Source organism: Phyllostomus discolor, chromosome 7 (assembly GCF_004126475.2).
Source record: "Phyllostomus discolor isolate MPI-MPIP mPhyDis1 chromosome 7, mPhyDis1.pri.v3, whole genome shotgun sequence".
NCBI classification, from domain to species: Eukaryota; Metazoa; Chordata; class Mammalia; order Chiroptera; family Phyllostomidae; genus Phyllostomus; species Phyllostomus discolor.
This window is the reverse complement of record NC_040909.2, coordinates 110,884,671-110,899,359: the sequence shown is the minus strand read 5'-3', so window position 1 is coordinate 110,899,359 and position 14,689 is coordinate 110,884,671. Positions and strand designations below refer to the sequence as shown.

General features: G+C 37.4%; 1 protein-coding gene across 2 annotated transcripts in view; it reads left to right on the top strand.

Annotated features, from left to right (window-relative positions):
• The window catches only part of STK3 (serine/threonine kinase 3), a 252,662-nt gene that overhangs the window by 162,223 nt on the left and 75,750 nt on the right, over positions 1-14,689 (top strand). For both annotated transcript variants that reach the window (XM_028533670.2, XM_036031288.1), the window contains exon 9: positions 10,541-10,733. In XM_028533670.2, the coding sequence (XP_028389471.1) occupies positions 10,541-10,733 (193 nt within the window). The remainder of the gene's footprint in view (positions 1-10,540; positions 10,734-14,689) is intronic.

The window sequence follows — 14,689 nt, the reverse complement described above, 5'->3', positions numbered from 1 at the left end:
CTGTTCGTTAGGGACAGGTATGTCAAAGTCAGCAGCTGTGTAAGCTCCCTTGCTGCTTTTGCAGTGAGATGGAAGGACCACCTACTTAAAACAAGGAGAAGAGTTCATTCTTTGTACAGATTTTCAGATAGTGTAAATCTTGGGAATTTTTAATTGGTGGGTAATTTATTACTATGTTCAGCCTGTCAGACATTGAAGCAGTACTTACGAGAGAATATTTTTGGTGCTTTCTCAGTAGTTCTGAGCTCAGTTGGGTTGAATGTGATACGGAGACCAGAGTTAACTTGTTGATCCTCCTGGGGGCCTTTCACTTGTAACACAGAAACAATGGGTACTGCAGGGGGTATTGGCAGCTGCGCAGTGGGGGAGATGCCCTCCTTCCCCTTCTGTGGGAGTAGAATAAACCGGGTAGTGTCAACAGTTTCACCGGTCTTTACAAGAGAGCATTATTAGCTTAATGGCACATAGGGCTCTTCCATGGTGTGAGAAATACTAGCAAATGTACAATAGTACCCTTTGATTTTTGCCTTTTTTTATTTCAAGTAATAATTAAGATTTACTTGTTGGCACGGGTTAGCATGTTAGCATAATTAGCAACCCTTTATTTGATGATGCGCAGGGAGAAAAGCAAACAGTTCCTGCCACAGTTTTCTCCAGTTTTGTGCTCATTTCCTTAAAGTTGCATTGCATATGCTTCGTCGATTTCTTCTTTGACTCTTTCATCACAAATTAATAATTAGATTTCAATACCTTTATTGTATGCTGAAGAAGCAAATTTCACTAAGCCATTTTTTTTGGTTATAAATAATTGGCATTATCTATTTTCTTTTGTCATCGTTTCAAATTAGAATCTTTTATCATTTTCTCTTTAGAGTCAGTTTGGTCTCTTTAGGGTCATAATACTGGAATTATCTTTGATTCATTACATTTGTCCAGCAAGTTCCTAGAATGTTTTAATTCGTCTTTCATGATTTCTTTCAGATTCGACTTGTCATTTCTGTTTCTGTAGGACCCTTTTTAGTATAGGCTTTAATTACCTCAGATGCGGAGTTCAGTAATGACCTTCTGATGCCAATCTTTTTGTCTCCGGTCTTCTCTAGTTCATCCTTCAGTTTCCACGGCACCTACCACTCTTCTGCCAAGCTGTTTATGCTGCCTCCCACTTTTTGAAGCTCTCTGTAAGGTCGTCCCTTAATGCAGTCACTTAATGCTTTTCATTCTAGCCAGAATGTTTCTAGCTCGGTGCTTATTTTTTTTAAATCTAGAACACCACTGTCTATTGTTTCCTATTTGTCTCTTAGAAATCTTTATCTTAGAAAGATCCAGCTTTCTAAGGGGACTCACTTAATTTTAAGGAGCAAGGGAATCTTAATTTTGTTGTTTCCTCTTTCTGTCCTTTCTCAGTAGCTTGTTTATTCATTGTTTATCTTTTGGATTGTGAACTTAAGTTTAGCAGGATTTTGTCTCTGAGTGATGTGGGTTCTGGGTAAAGATCAAGTCCCTCTGGGGTGGGTTTTTGTTTGTTTCTGTCAGGCACCAGGGTGCTTCTGTACTGGGACTGCATCAGGTTCATTTCTCCACACGGGGTTCCCCAGACTGAGTCACGTTGGAAAGCCCAGACCTGTGTGTGCACAGTCTAAAGGGGAGCACCCTTCATCCTCTTCTGTAGCCCAGGTGAGGCAGATGCAGAACTTCAAGATTCCCAGCGTTTTGTAGGGGTTTCAGTGCTACTTTGGAGAGAACCCCAAAATGTGTCTTTTGTTCCCCTTTATCCACTAAAATGGATACCCATTATCACATGGCTCTCGGGCAGCCCTAAGGCCAGGGTGAGCTTATTTGCACTCTGGCTCTCAGCTCTGTTGAGGGCCCTTGCGGATTTCCCTTACAGTCAGTCATGCACTTACGGCGTATTTGTTACATTGTTTGCTGTCCGTGCCATCCCCAACTGGCGTCTTTAAGAGGTTCTGAATCATCTAGACTACTGTAATATTACAAAATTTTTCTGTGATTGGTTCACTTGTATATCTTACACATTCATTTTTCTCCTGAAACATTTTTTTTATGCTGTAGCAGACTCAGAATTGTCTGGTTGAATCAGAGCCGTTAAGATCAATGCTGTATACCAGCAATTTTCAATCTTTTTCATCTCGTGGCACGCAGAAACTAATTTCTAAAATTCTGTGACACACCAAAAAATATGCTTTTTGTCTATCTGACCAAAGATTATAATCCTGATTGATTTACAAAGACAAAAATAATAGCAATTACCTATCCCTTTTGCTCCAAAGTGACTTTTTTAAAAAGTCCAAAGTGCCTGTGCTTATTTGTGTACAAAATCTTCTGGTACCAAGAATTAACCAACCAGATACAACTTCGTTATACAATGTGACCAGTAAGATGCAACTCTGTTATACAGCCTTTATATTTATGGTTCAGGGCGTTCACACCCGATGGCTGTTGTTCGTTCGCTGAGTTGGCTGTTGTCATTTATTTCTATTTGACAGTCTAAGGAAAAAGAGGTCAGTGCCCCCGACTAAATAGTCAGACATTGCATGTTTTAAAAATTGTGGTGGCACATTGGTTGAAAAATCACTGCTCCATATGGATAATGTGCTGTTATGTAATTGCATTAATAATAAAGGTATATTTAATATTTCAAGAAGAAAAATAAAATAATTAGGATATTTCCAGTTAGAAAGATAATGATTTAAGGAATAGTTGAACAATCTCAAATGACAAATGCTTTCTAAAATGTTTGTATAACTATCCTTAAAATTAGACAAATAGTAGTTGCCAATATTTTAAGGTAGTAGGTATTACAAATGTAAAGATACCTAATATAAATCTCTGATTATTTCTAAGACTATTGTAAGCATAAATCTGTCTTAGCAATGGAGTAGGATTTCCTAATAATGTTTTCAAATATTTGTATTCCATGTGGATTTTATGATTCATAACCTGGATTATCATCAGTACTCTGTTTTGCATTCCTGGCAAATGATGACCACTGATTGAAAATGCTGTTGTATTCCTTACTGGAATCGGCTGCTTTCTACAGTGGGAAGCATCTGTTCTGCAGACCTTTTCTATAAAGTATCAACATGTTTTCCTTCTGCTCTTCTGTGGGGAACAACAGAGTACAGTGAAGTATAGCTTTAAAAAAAACATCGTAAATTTCTGTTTTATTATAAAAATGTAAAGCATCAAATGAAATTTTAGCAATAATGTAAAATATCAAGGTTTTCAGAGTTAATGATTTTTAAAAGGTAAAAATTGTTGCTTAAAAGGTCTTAATAACATCACCAAATGAGTTTTCTAGTTTCGTACAAACTAGTTCTCATTCCACCTATGCTTCATTACTTACTGTTTGGGTGCCATCCTTTCATTGGCGAATTGAGTGCTCACTACTTTTTTCATTGCCTTTTTTTTTTCTTACTGTCAATTTGTAAATCAGATTAGCATCCATTAGCAAAGTGACTATGCAAGTAAAATAATAAACAGTAGAAGCGATCCCTTCCAAAGTTGATTCAATGTTTTTACAATTTTACAGACAACCCAAGCCAATTGTGTGACCCAGAGGTGCAGGCTTCCTTACCCCTTTGTAGACTCAGCTCTCACGTAGAATATAGAAGATTTAAAATGTTATTCACACCAACCAGATGCATGTTTCTTGTTAGGTTTGATGGTCAGAGCACTGAATCTCACAAGGATGGAAGACAATGACTCACACGTGTAAAAATAGATTTAGTGTTTTGGGAATAAACTGGTTGTAACCACGATAAAATAAGATATTAAACCAGCAGTAGATTTTCAGAAAGAACAGATAGAAAACCAACTCCCCCCCCCCCTTCCTCTTCAGTGGGATCTGCTGGAAAGAAAGAATCCCATCATTTTTTAAAATTAACTCTTTGACCAAGTAGAAATCAGTTTATTTACAAATGTCAGCTTCTTCATCTTTTAACTTAACAAAATGAAACATGCTCAAGAAATCTGCAATATAAATTAAATTAGACTTGAGAAATGTTGTAGGTAATTTAAAAGCCTCATCCAATTGGAAGTTAGATCTTGGGCTTTAGAATTAGAATGACTGAGTTAGAATTCCCACTCCTCCACTTATTTGTTGTATGACCTTGGACAAATTATTAAGCCCATTTGAACTTCAGGTATATCATTTGTACCATGGGGATCATAATATCTCACAGGATTAATAAAAGGATAAAATGGGAATGGCCTGCAATAAATCCTGAGTGCCGTGCTTAGACACATGGTGATAGCTATTTTTATCATTATTAGATGAGTGGTGAACTGTAATTGTAGTTCATAGCATTATTTTCCTCCCAAAGTTTCTTTAATAGCCGTTCTACATTTTAAAATAAGTTGGTTTAAATGAAGGTCTGCATTAGAACCTGCATTAGAACTAGTCTGCACTGTCCTTAGTTCTGTGCTTAGGCACCACCTCCTAGTGGGGCTCTAACATTCGTTTAACAGATGATATCATGAGAACAAGGCTTGGAATCGGCACCAGGAATGTCAGTGGTAACAAGATCTGCTTAGTGCCCATACAGGTTTCAGAGACTAATGGGAGATTTGGACAGGTCAGATGTATAGACAGTTACAGTGTTGTATCATAAGTATACGAATAGCATAAGCACAAGGTGCTGTGGTGATATAAAATGTGACATCTAATTCCATCTCTCATTTCTGAGCTGAGAAGGGGTGTCTAGTTCCATAGTACAAAGAACTTTTACTGTAGAGCGCCCTCCCAAATTTATGTGTATATGTTACATATCTAGTCTGCTCATCCTTCAAGAACTAATTTAAGGTTCGTCTGTGACACTTTCTCCACTTTTTAAAGGCAGAGCCAGAGGCTCTACACCTGCTACTCCATTATATACTTGCCAACGCTTTTTTCACAGCACTTAACAAAATACCTTATAATTTATCGTTCACCTGTCAGTCAGTTTCTCTTTGACCTCAAACTCCTTAAAAAAGCCAAATGGCAAAACTGTTTCTAATTTATCTTTGTATCTCAATGCCTGGTTCATTACTTAACATGTAAATGTACAATAAATGTTCATTAAATGAACTAATAAGTGAAAATATAATTGATTCATTCATTAAATAAATTTTTGTCGAGTACCTACTATGTGCTAGATGTTGTAAGCATTGTGGATTCATCAGTGAAAAAGAAGTCTTCCGCTTTTATTAAGCTTACATTCTAGTAGTGCAGAAGGCCAGATACAGGTTATAAAGAATACAGAAGGATAAAAGAACGATGGAGACTTCAATTTTAGATAGATGGTCAGGAAAAGCTTCACTAGGAGGTAACATCTAAGGAGATACTTGATTTAAGAAAAGGATCAAGCTGATTGAAAGTATTCCAGGCTGAGAGATTAGCCAATTTAAAAGCTCAAGGAGGAACATGCTTAGAATGCTCAAGAACTAGCAACGGAGGCCAGCATGGCTGGGACTTGATGAGTGAGAAGGAATGTGATAGGAGATGGGATTGGCAGATATTACTGGGCCAGATCACACTTGGCCATGATAAAGATTTTGGATTTTGTTCTGAGTGTGACGGGAGGCCAAGTGCAGGAGAGTAACACGATGTGATTTGTCTTTTGAAAGGATCAGTCTGCCTTTTGTGTGGGAGACTAAAGGGGGGCAAGAGTTAGAAGCAGCGAAAACAGTTAGGAGCCTGTTTTAATAGGCCGACTGAGAGAAGCTAGTGGCTTTGACTAGCATAGACCTAATAATCTATACAGGACTCTGGGAATAGGAGCTGGTGACATAAGCTGTTAAAATTGTGAGCCTGCACCTCTAACTTAAGCATTCAAGTAAATCAAAATTTAAATGTAAGTAAGTGCCTGTGTTCAGTGGGATAATGGACTACAAAATAAAATAACTAGTTTCTCAGTCCCAGTTGTACAGTTTTTGTTTTGTTTTTCCAGCTCTACTTTGAAGTAGGTGTGTAACCTTGAGAAAGTCTCTTACTTTCTGTGGGTTTCAGTTATTTTTTTTTTCAGGAAAAAAATGAGAGTTTGAATTACTAAAGGTCCTTGATTTTATAATTCTGTAAAAAAGCAAATACATAACACAAATGCTTACTATATGATGGGACACTGAATGAAACACATTTGTAAATTCAGAAGTGCTAGAAGGCATTCTTATCCATAAGGTAATTACATAATAAAAGATTTTATAAAACAGCTACAATATAAGATCATAAATTTAAATGCAAAAGTATGTAATGCAGATTATGAATTCTACAGAAGTTTGAAAAAGAGGACAATTAATAAAAACTGAATTAGTCATGAAGGTAATATATGAGGTCTGTCTGGAAGAAGTCCAGTCATTGTTAATATAATGAGAATAGTTTGTGCGACATCAGTGTAACCTGGCAGCCAAGGAGAGTGGACTGGAATGCACATGAATGTACAACAATGACTTTGCTATAATTGCCAGTGGGGGCAGTAGATGACATTGAGTGAGCATGTGTACTGTGTGGCAGTTGAATTCAAAATGACTGAGCAAGTAGAACAGTGAATCTCTCTCAGATTTTACATTAAGCTTGACCGTTCCTCCATGGAAACTATTGGGATGGTTCAGAAGGCCACAGCTGTGGGCAACTGGTGATTGGCAGCTTCATCACAACAGTGCGCCTGCTCGTGCTTTACGTCTTGTGCAGAGTCTTTTGGCGAAACATCAAATCACCCAGGTCCTACAGCCCAGATTTGGTGCCCTGCAACTTTTGCTTTTTCCCGAAACTAAAATCACCTTTGAAAGGGAAGAGATTTGAGACTGTTGATGAGATTCAGGAAAATATGACAGAGCCGCTGATGGCAACTGGAAAAACTGTGTGAGGTCCCACGGTGCCTACTTTGAAGGGGACTGAGGTGTCTTTGTCCTATGTACAATGCTTCTTGTATTCTCTTCAATAAATGCTTCTATCTTCCATATTACTGGATGGATACTTTCTGGACAGGCCTTGTGTACTTGATTTGGGACTAGGTATGATTTAGTTAAAACAAATTTAGAGGGAAGAGCATTCTGGGTAGAGAAGACATGAGCAAAGAGAAGGACTTAAGGAACATAGCATGATGTGGGTTTTTTTTGTAGCTAGAGACTCAGATAAAGTCAACCTGACTATATTGCAAGGTATGTGAACAATGGGCAAATAGGATTTGTCAGATAAAATAACATAAAGATCAATAAAATCTAGTCAGAAGTGTTTAACTTTTAATCCAGGCAAGAACTGGGAATATTTTTAAAAGATTTTATTAATTTATTTTTAGAGAGAGGAGAAGGGAAGGAGTTAGAGAGGGAGAGAAATATCAGTGTGTGCTTGCCTCTTACCCGCGCCCACCCCCCCAACTGGGGACCTGGCCCACAACCCAGGCATATGCTTAAACTGGGAATTGAACCCATGATCATTTGGTTCGCAGACCAGCGCTCAATCCATGGAGCCACACCAGCCAGGGCAAGAACTGGGAGTGTTAAAGATTCTTCAATAGAAGGACATACTATGATACACATAGTTTTCAGGGAAGGTTGGTATAATATGTGTACTTTGAAGTAGGCATGAAACTGCCATGTCCCTAGTAGTATGCAGGCATCTCACATACCTTTTCTCACTTAATCATGGAAACACCAATGAAAGAAACTAAAGTTCAGAGAGTTTAAATAGATTGCCTGAAAGGTATTATGCATAGTAAGTGATTGGAGCCAGGATCTGAACTAAAACCTGTCTGATTCTTATTCTAGAAGGTCAAGGTGGGAAAGACTCTTGCAGGACACTCTAGCAGCAGTAAGCCAGATATGAGGTAATAAGGAATTTACTCAGTAGCAATGGGAATGGAAAAGAAGTGATGGAACTGAGAAAGAATTTTTTTAAAGATGAATTTGTTGACTACATATAGGAGATAGAAGAGAATAAACCTAAGAAGACGTTGAACATTCTCTCCCAGATAGCTAATGGAGATTACTGTTCTTTGTGGTGGTGATCGTTAGGGATGGAGACAGACAGGAGGGTTTAAAGGGATGGGAAAAATGATATCTGATTTGGGAGTGTTGAGTTTTAAACATCATTAAGTATTTAAATAGTAAAGTCAGGAATATTCCAGGATTTGGGAGTCCTCAACATATTAGTCAAAGGCATGAGACTGAAGAAGTCTTCTTTCTAAAAGAGAGAAGCTCGTGAAAGAAGAGCAAAAGCCTTTGAGAGGTAATGCTGGATTTGTCATGTTGGATTAAGAAGAGCACTGTCAGGCAGCTGAGAGCAACATGGAAGTTCCTATTCTCCATATTTGTGTTTTGACCTCTGTCAGACTAGGAATAGATAGAAATAAGTTTCAGTTCCGAATCAAACTTTTCAAAATAGCAGATTGTTTGGTCTCAAATGTTTGTTAGTTTATCTTTTTGTCCCATTCTAGTTTATCTTTTGGTGAACATTCTAAAGACCATCTTGTGTTCATATTTATATTACTGACTTGATTCTTCTGTGAATTTGCATGGAAAAGCTAATGGCTAGGATATGACAAGAGAAGTGTAAGCAGGAAAAAAACCAGATAAATGGGGTTTCATCAAAATTAAAAACTTTAATGTATCAAAGGAACTATCGAAGAATGGACAGAAATCCTTAAAATGGGGAGAAATACTTACAAGATTAATATCCAGACTATATAGTGAACTCCTACAACTCAATAATGACAAAAAACAACCTATATCAAAAATGGGCAAAGGACTTGAATAGATACTTCTCTATATAAGAAGGTGCTGAACATCACTCATCAGTAGGGAAATGCACATAACCCACATATCCATCAGGATGGCTATTACTTAAAAAATGGGATATAATAAGTGTTGACAAGGATGTGGAGAAATGGAAGCACTGTGCACTGGTGGTGAAAGTGTAAAGTAGTGGAGCCTTGTGGAAAAAAGTTGGTCAGTTCCTCAAAAAATTAAAAACAGAATAACCATGGGGTACAGGATTGCAATTCTAGGTATAGACCCCAAAGAATTGAAAGCAGGGACTCAAAAGAGATACTTGTATACCAGTGTTCATAACAGCATTATTTATAATAACAATTTATAATAACAGATTATTTACAATAACTAAAAGGTGTAAATCTAATATTTATAAAAAATGAGTGGATATACAAAATGTGGTATAAATATATACAATGGAATATTATTCAGTCTTGAAAAATGCTGGTACATGCTACAACATGGATGTGCCTTGAAAACATTGTGCTAAGTGAAGTAAGCCAGACACAAAAGGCCATATGTTGTATGATTCTACTTATAGAATCATGTAGGTACCTAAAATAGCAAATTCATAGTGAGAGAATGGAGAATAGAAGTTACCAGGTATTGGGGCAAGGGAGGACTGAGGAGCAATTTTTCAAAGGGCACAGGGTTTCTGTTGGGATGATGCAGTAGTTCTGGGTTCACTGAAATGGGTGTAGGTGTCAGCTGCACGACACTATGAATGTACTCAGTGTCACAGAACTATATACTAAAAAGTGATTAAAATGTTAGATTGTATGTTATGCATATTTTTCACATTTTTAAAAGCTAATGGCCTTTGTATAAGGTTATCTTATGGCTGTTACAATAGTGTCAACATGTGCTAACTTTAATGCACTTTCTTTTATTTGTTTATTTTCACACTATATTCTTTGCTTTGTATTTGTTGATAATTTATCTTAATCCTTATTTTAAAAATAGCCGGCAGCCTTCCATTTCATCAATTTTGGTTGCTTTAACTTTAATTATCTAAAGTTTTAGGCTATTTGGGATAACTTTGGCTCTTAGGATAACATTTGTATGTGTATCCTTATATTAAAACTAGTGGTAAAAGTATTTTCCATTATTAAAATATAATAAAAATATATAATATGAGGGGGGACCCAAAAAAACTGGAATTATCTTCTGGAGGGCAGACCCCTTGTAATACAGGTGTCCCCCACCAGGTGAGTGTTCTAGCAGCCCATCTGTATCAGTGGTGGTGTGAGAGGCTGCGTTCCCCTTCAGTGAATATATTTTTTAACTCTTTCAACGAGTTTACCCATTGCATGATGGGTGATTTACCAGCACACCTGCCCACACCCCGCTGAGTGTTCAACAGTTTTTGACCAAAAACAGCATGAACCCCACGCCCCACCCTCCCTATTCACCTGGTCTCCCTAAGCAACTTTATTTTGTTTGTTTCCCTGGATGAAAAAGGTACTCAAAGCAACGCATTTTGCCAATGTTGAAGAGGTGAAACAAAAAATGGCAGAAGCACTAAAAGGCATTAAAATCAGCAAGTTCAAAAACTATTTTGAACAGTGGAAAAAATGTCTTGATAGGTACATTACATTAAATGGGGTACTTTGAAGGTGCCTGAAGTTTGAACATATAAGAATAAATACACAATTTTTTTATAAATAAGTTCTGGGGATTTTCGCCTCCCTCCCCCATATGCTAGTGTGATGGTTAAGAGTTAAGAAATCCAGCTGTCTTGGAAAAGCCTTCCTTCATTGCGGTGTTTTGCTTGCAGGATGAAGACGAACTGGATTCCCACACCATGGTGAAGACTAGCTCGGAAAGCGTGGGCACGATGCGGGCCACGAGCACGATGAGCGAAGGGGCCCAGACCATGATTGAACACAACAGCACGATGTTAGAGTCCGACCTGGGGACCATGGTGATAAACAGTGAGGACGAAGAAGAAGAAGATGGCACGATGAAAAGTATGTGGCTTTTTCCCACGGAATATTCACTTTCTATTCTGAAACTGTACTTCTATAGAAACTAGAATAGTTCTGTATTAGTTTTTATAACCAGCTGTGGAATTTTTGTTTCTTTGCTTTGTTTAGCCATAAAAAGAATATGGCACAGATAAATTTTAAAATATTTTTTTAATATAGCAGAAAGCAGCACATCTCTAACTTAGGGTTATGGAACTTTTTTTGATGAAGGATACTAACTCAAAACTTAATTTAATTTGTAAAATATTTTACAGATAAAAAGATAGTGTTTCTAACATTTACTTTTCCAATAAAAAAGTGAACCTAAAGTTCTATTTCAGGAATTACAACATAATATTATTTCACATTGTCTAAATTATCAGTTATACCACAGCGACACAGGGGTGCAGGCGAGAGAAAATAAGGGCTGAGGTGGGACAAAAAGAAACATTAGAAATAAGGATCAAGAGACAGGGATACTCAAGCATAAAATTCATGTTAGTGCATATTTACTACTGCCTGTCATGCGTGAGGCACAGTGCCAGGGCTGCTGCAGGGGCCAGAATGACGATTAAGACATTCTCTCTGATGTCCATTGCTTACAGAGTGATGGAGATAGAGATAGTCTCACAGACTAGTGCATGTGTATATAAATATATATATATATCTTTCTGAGATCGCAGTTAATGAATTAGGACATTGTGATTTCAGTTATAGGCAAAAACAGATGAATTACCTCTTCATGCCTACTGACCTTTCTCTTCCCCCACCACTCTAGTCATGTGTGGTTAACGTCAGCCTCAGCACTAGGCGGTTTTCTGCTTTGTAGAACTGCTTCTAAGTGGCGCAGAAGCACACTGCCTGGCTTTTTGCATTGTAGAGCCTAGAAAGTTATCAATTGCTGGTATTATAAAATGGATATAGGTAGGAATTTCTTCTCTGACATTCCTAGGGGTTTTGTTTCTTTGTGTTTTGTTTTGTTTGTTTGTTTTTGCCCACCTCTTTCTTTTTTCTGCTCATCTTGTTAGACTGCTTGATACATCTTACCTCTGTAGTATTAAGTAATTTGGCTCACTGCTGTTGCATTTTTCATGTTTTCTAGCATATAGCCCATTGTGCTTGTATATTTTTGAAAGGGAAGGCCATGAAACCCAAAGTGCAGACTAATTGCCATATAGTTAACCCAGGGAGGTGGGAGGTAATGGATTTTTCTATATCTCACAACTTGTGTGTCTTCTGAGACTTTGCTCTCGAAAACAGCGTAAGAGTTGGATTTCCTGATTTCCAGCTAGGCTCCTGGACTAGGATAGGCTTTCTGCCTCCCTGACATACTTACGCACTTGCACTGGATGGTCCTGTGGCCTCCAGAGCCCGCTAGTATTGTGGTACCAGTCATGTGCTCTGTACATTAGAAGACCCTGTCATTAGACAGATCATTTTTCCACAAGCTGATAGCATTCTTTTAGTCAAATTTTATGACTCTTAGCAGACTGTTTAGGTCATTGAGTGCCTTCTTGTATCTCTAGTGAGCTTCTGAGCTCCCTAAGAAACTACATAAACAGCTTTTCCATGTAATCATATAGTTGAGCATCAGCATGTGAACTGTGGTTTAAAAAATGAGTCTTTATGGAATCTAATTCATGTTAGATGCTTATATTTCAAGGAAGAGATGGTGATGACAATTTATCAGACATTAAAATTACATCACCGATTTCCACATATTTTGTGTAGTTACTTCTAGCTTTGACAGCCACAGAAATCATTCACTATGTGTTATAATTTTATGTCCTAAATAAATATAAATTTTAAAAAATCATACTATTGAAATTTTATTTCAATATGTTGATACGGTTATATGATCATATTATTGAGATTTTATTAAAAGTCCATGTTTAAGTTAATCAGATAAGCAGTTTATATAGTCAAAGTTGTTTTATGTGCTTCTGCAACTTTCAGATCCCATGAGCCAACTTTGCATGTATTTTAAGTTTTTGCAATTTAGACATCATTCTGTAGTGTTCCCCCAAATCCAATCAAATGATATTAATGTATCCCCCAGGGATTTTTATTCTGTAGTATAACAATAGTAGAAAATGTAAAGAAGTTACTGAGGCTGGACTTACTTTTCCTTAAACCACCGAATTACTTTTTGTTTTTCCTTGTGATCTAAATCTTCTTTAAAACTTTTTAGATTAGTTAGTATGAGCTCTCAGGTTATGTCACATCAGTCAAAGCCTCAAGTTCCCTAGAGAGATCGTACCAATATATTCTTAATTTTTAAAATATCTAGAACATTGTATTGTGTGCTGAGGATTCTCATTTCCATCACCTTTTCTATCACAGTTTCAAATGCATTGCCTGATTCAATATTCTTGTCAATATAAGTTGTTTTCATAGTCTTTATACTGTTATCCATGAAGGTAGAAACTACAAACCTATTTTCCTTACTTCTGAAAGTGTGTGAATTTGACTGTAGGGAGCAAAATTATTTTAAAAATCTTTTGAAGGAAAGTGGAAAAAAGTGAAAAAAATTTTTAAAAATTTGATCTGTTTAAAAAACAATGGCCTGGGCCCTGAGGACATGTCCCAGGAAGAACTCTCCAGTCTGTTTTCAGCAATGGTAGCATTACTTTTTCCCTCCGCCTTCCATTCTTTCCATTCACATCTCTCTCAGGCTTCTCATTATCCATCTGTGGCCAGAGTTCAGCTGGCTAGCCAAGATCTTTCACAGTCTGGCAACAGCAAATATTGATACACATGGATCTCTGCTTTATCCGGATTGGTGTATGTCAGTTGGGATTATGAATGGTTGACAGTGGATATAAGTAGGTTGGTATTATTAAGTAAATCAACATTGAAGAGTTTTTCTCCTGAAAGGAAGGAAATTAGAACCAGGTCAAGGGATCCAGTGTCATCGAATTGATGAAGTAGTAGAAATTATTTCTTTGTGGGTGACTCTGGGAGAACAGTTGTTTCAGCAAAGAGAAGACTGGGGCCTTTTACCTTGTTCAGTTTAGATAGCTCAGCTCTGTCTCTGTGGTACGTGTTCCCAGTCTTGTGGAGCTGCAGCTGGTTAGGTAGCTCTTGTTGTCCTGAGAGGGACTATCTCTTGTTGCTTTCAGATGAGCTGTACTCTCCAGTCAGGTTAGAAGCTGTGTTTTTTGGCTTTAGCTGTTCTGTTCTGAATAGCAATTGTCACACTGTATTATACTTGCCTATTTCCAGGTGATTATCTGTTTATTCCCCTCTGCATTCTCAGTGCTTAATACATCTATTTTCAACTGGTGTGGCGCAGAGTTTTTTTTCATCATAAATTACACATTTTGTGGATCAGCTCTGTTCCCTGTCTAAAAGACAACCTCTGTGTCAGGGCTCAGGACATTGCAGCCACTTGGACATGTGGCCAGGGCTCTTTCCCTTCCCCAGGTCTGAGCTACAGTCTGCGAGTTCCCACGGAGGGCCCAGTGTTGGTTCGGTGGGCTCCCCACCCCTTCTTGCCGTGAGTTCTCTAAATGTGTAGCATTATCAGTGCCAAGATTTATTGGGTATCTGAAGTTTTCATCTGCACGCATAGAAATGTATGGATGGTGAAACAGTTTAAATTGTGTAAGGTTTATTTCATTTCAGTGCTTTAGTTTTGACCTTCTGAGAAGTGTGTTCACAAATAATTTTAAGTAATGCCCATATTTTCTTTTGACTCGTATGAGTTATATATATGTATATACACACACACACTCTCACACACATATATACATATATATGTATATATATATATATCTTCTTTAGTTTTAGGCAGTAGCATTCCATTTAACATGGGCAAATTTCTAAGGAAAAAATGAAACTTAGAAGACGGTGTAAAAGTGATGCTAGTATGTTGAGTATTGCTTTGCTCAGCACTTCAGCAGCTGGTACCTTGTCTAGAACCTTCATTGGCACCAGACCTTCTAAAGCTAAATCAA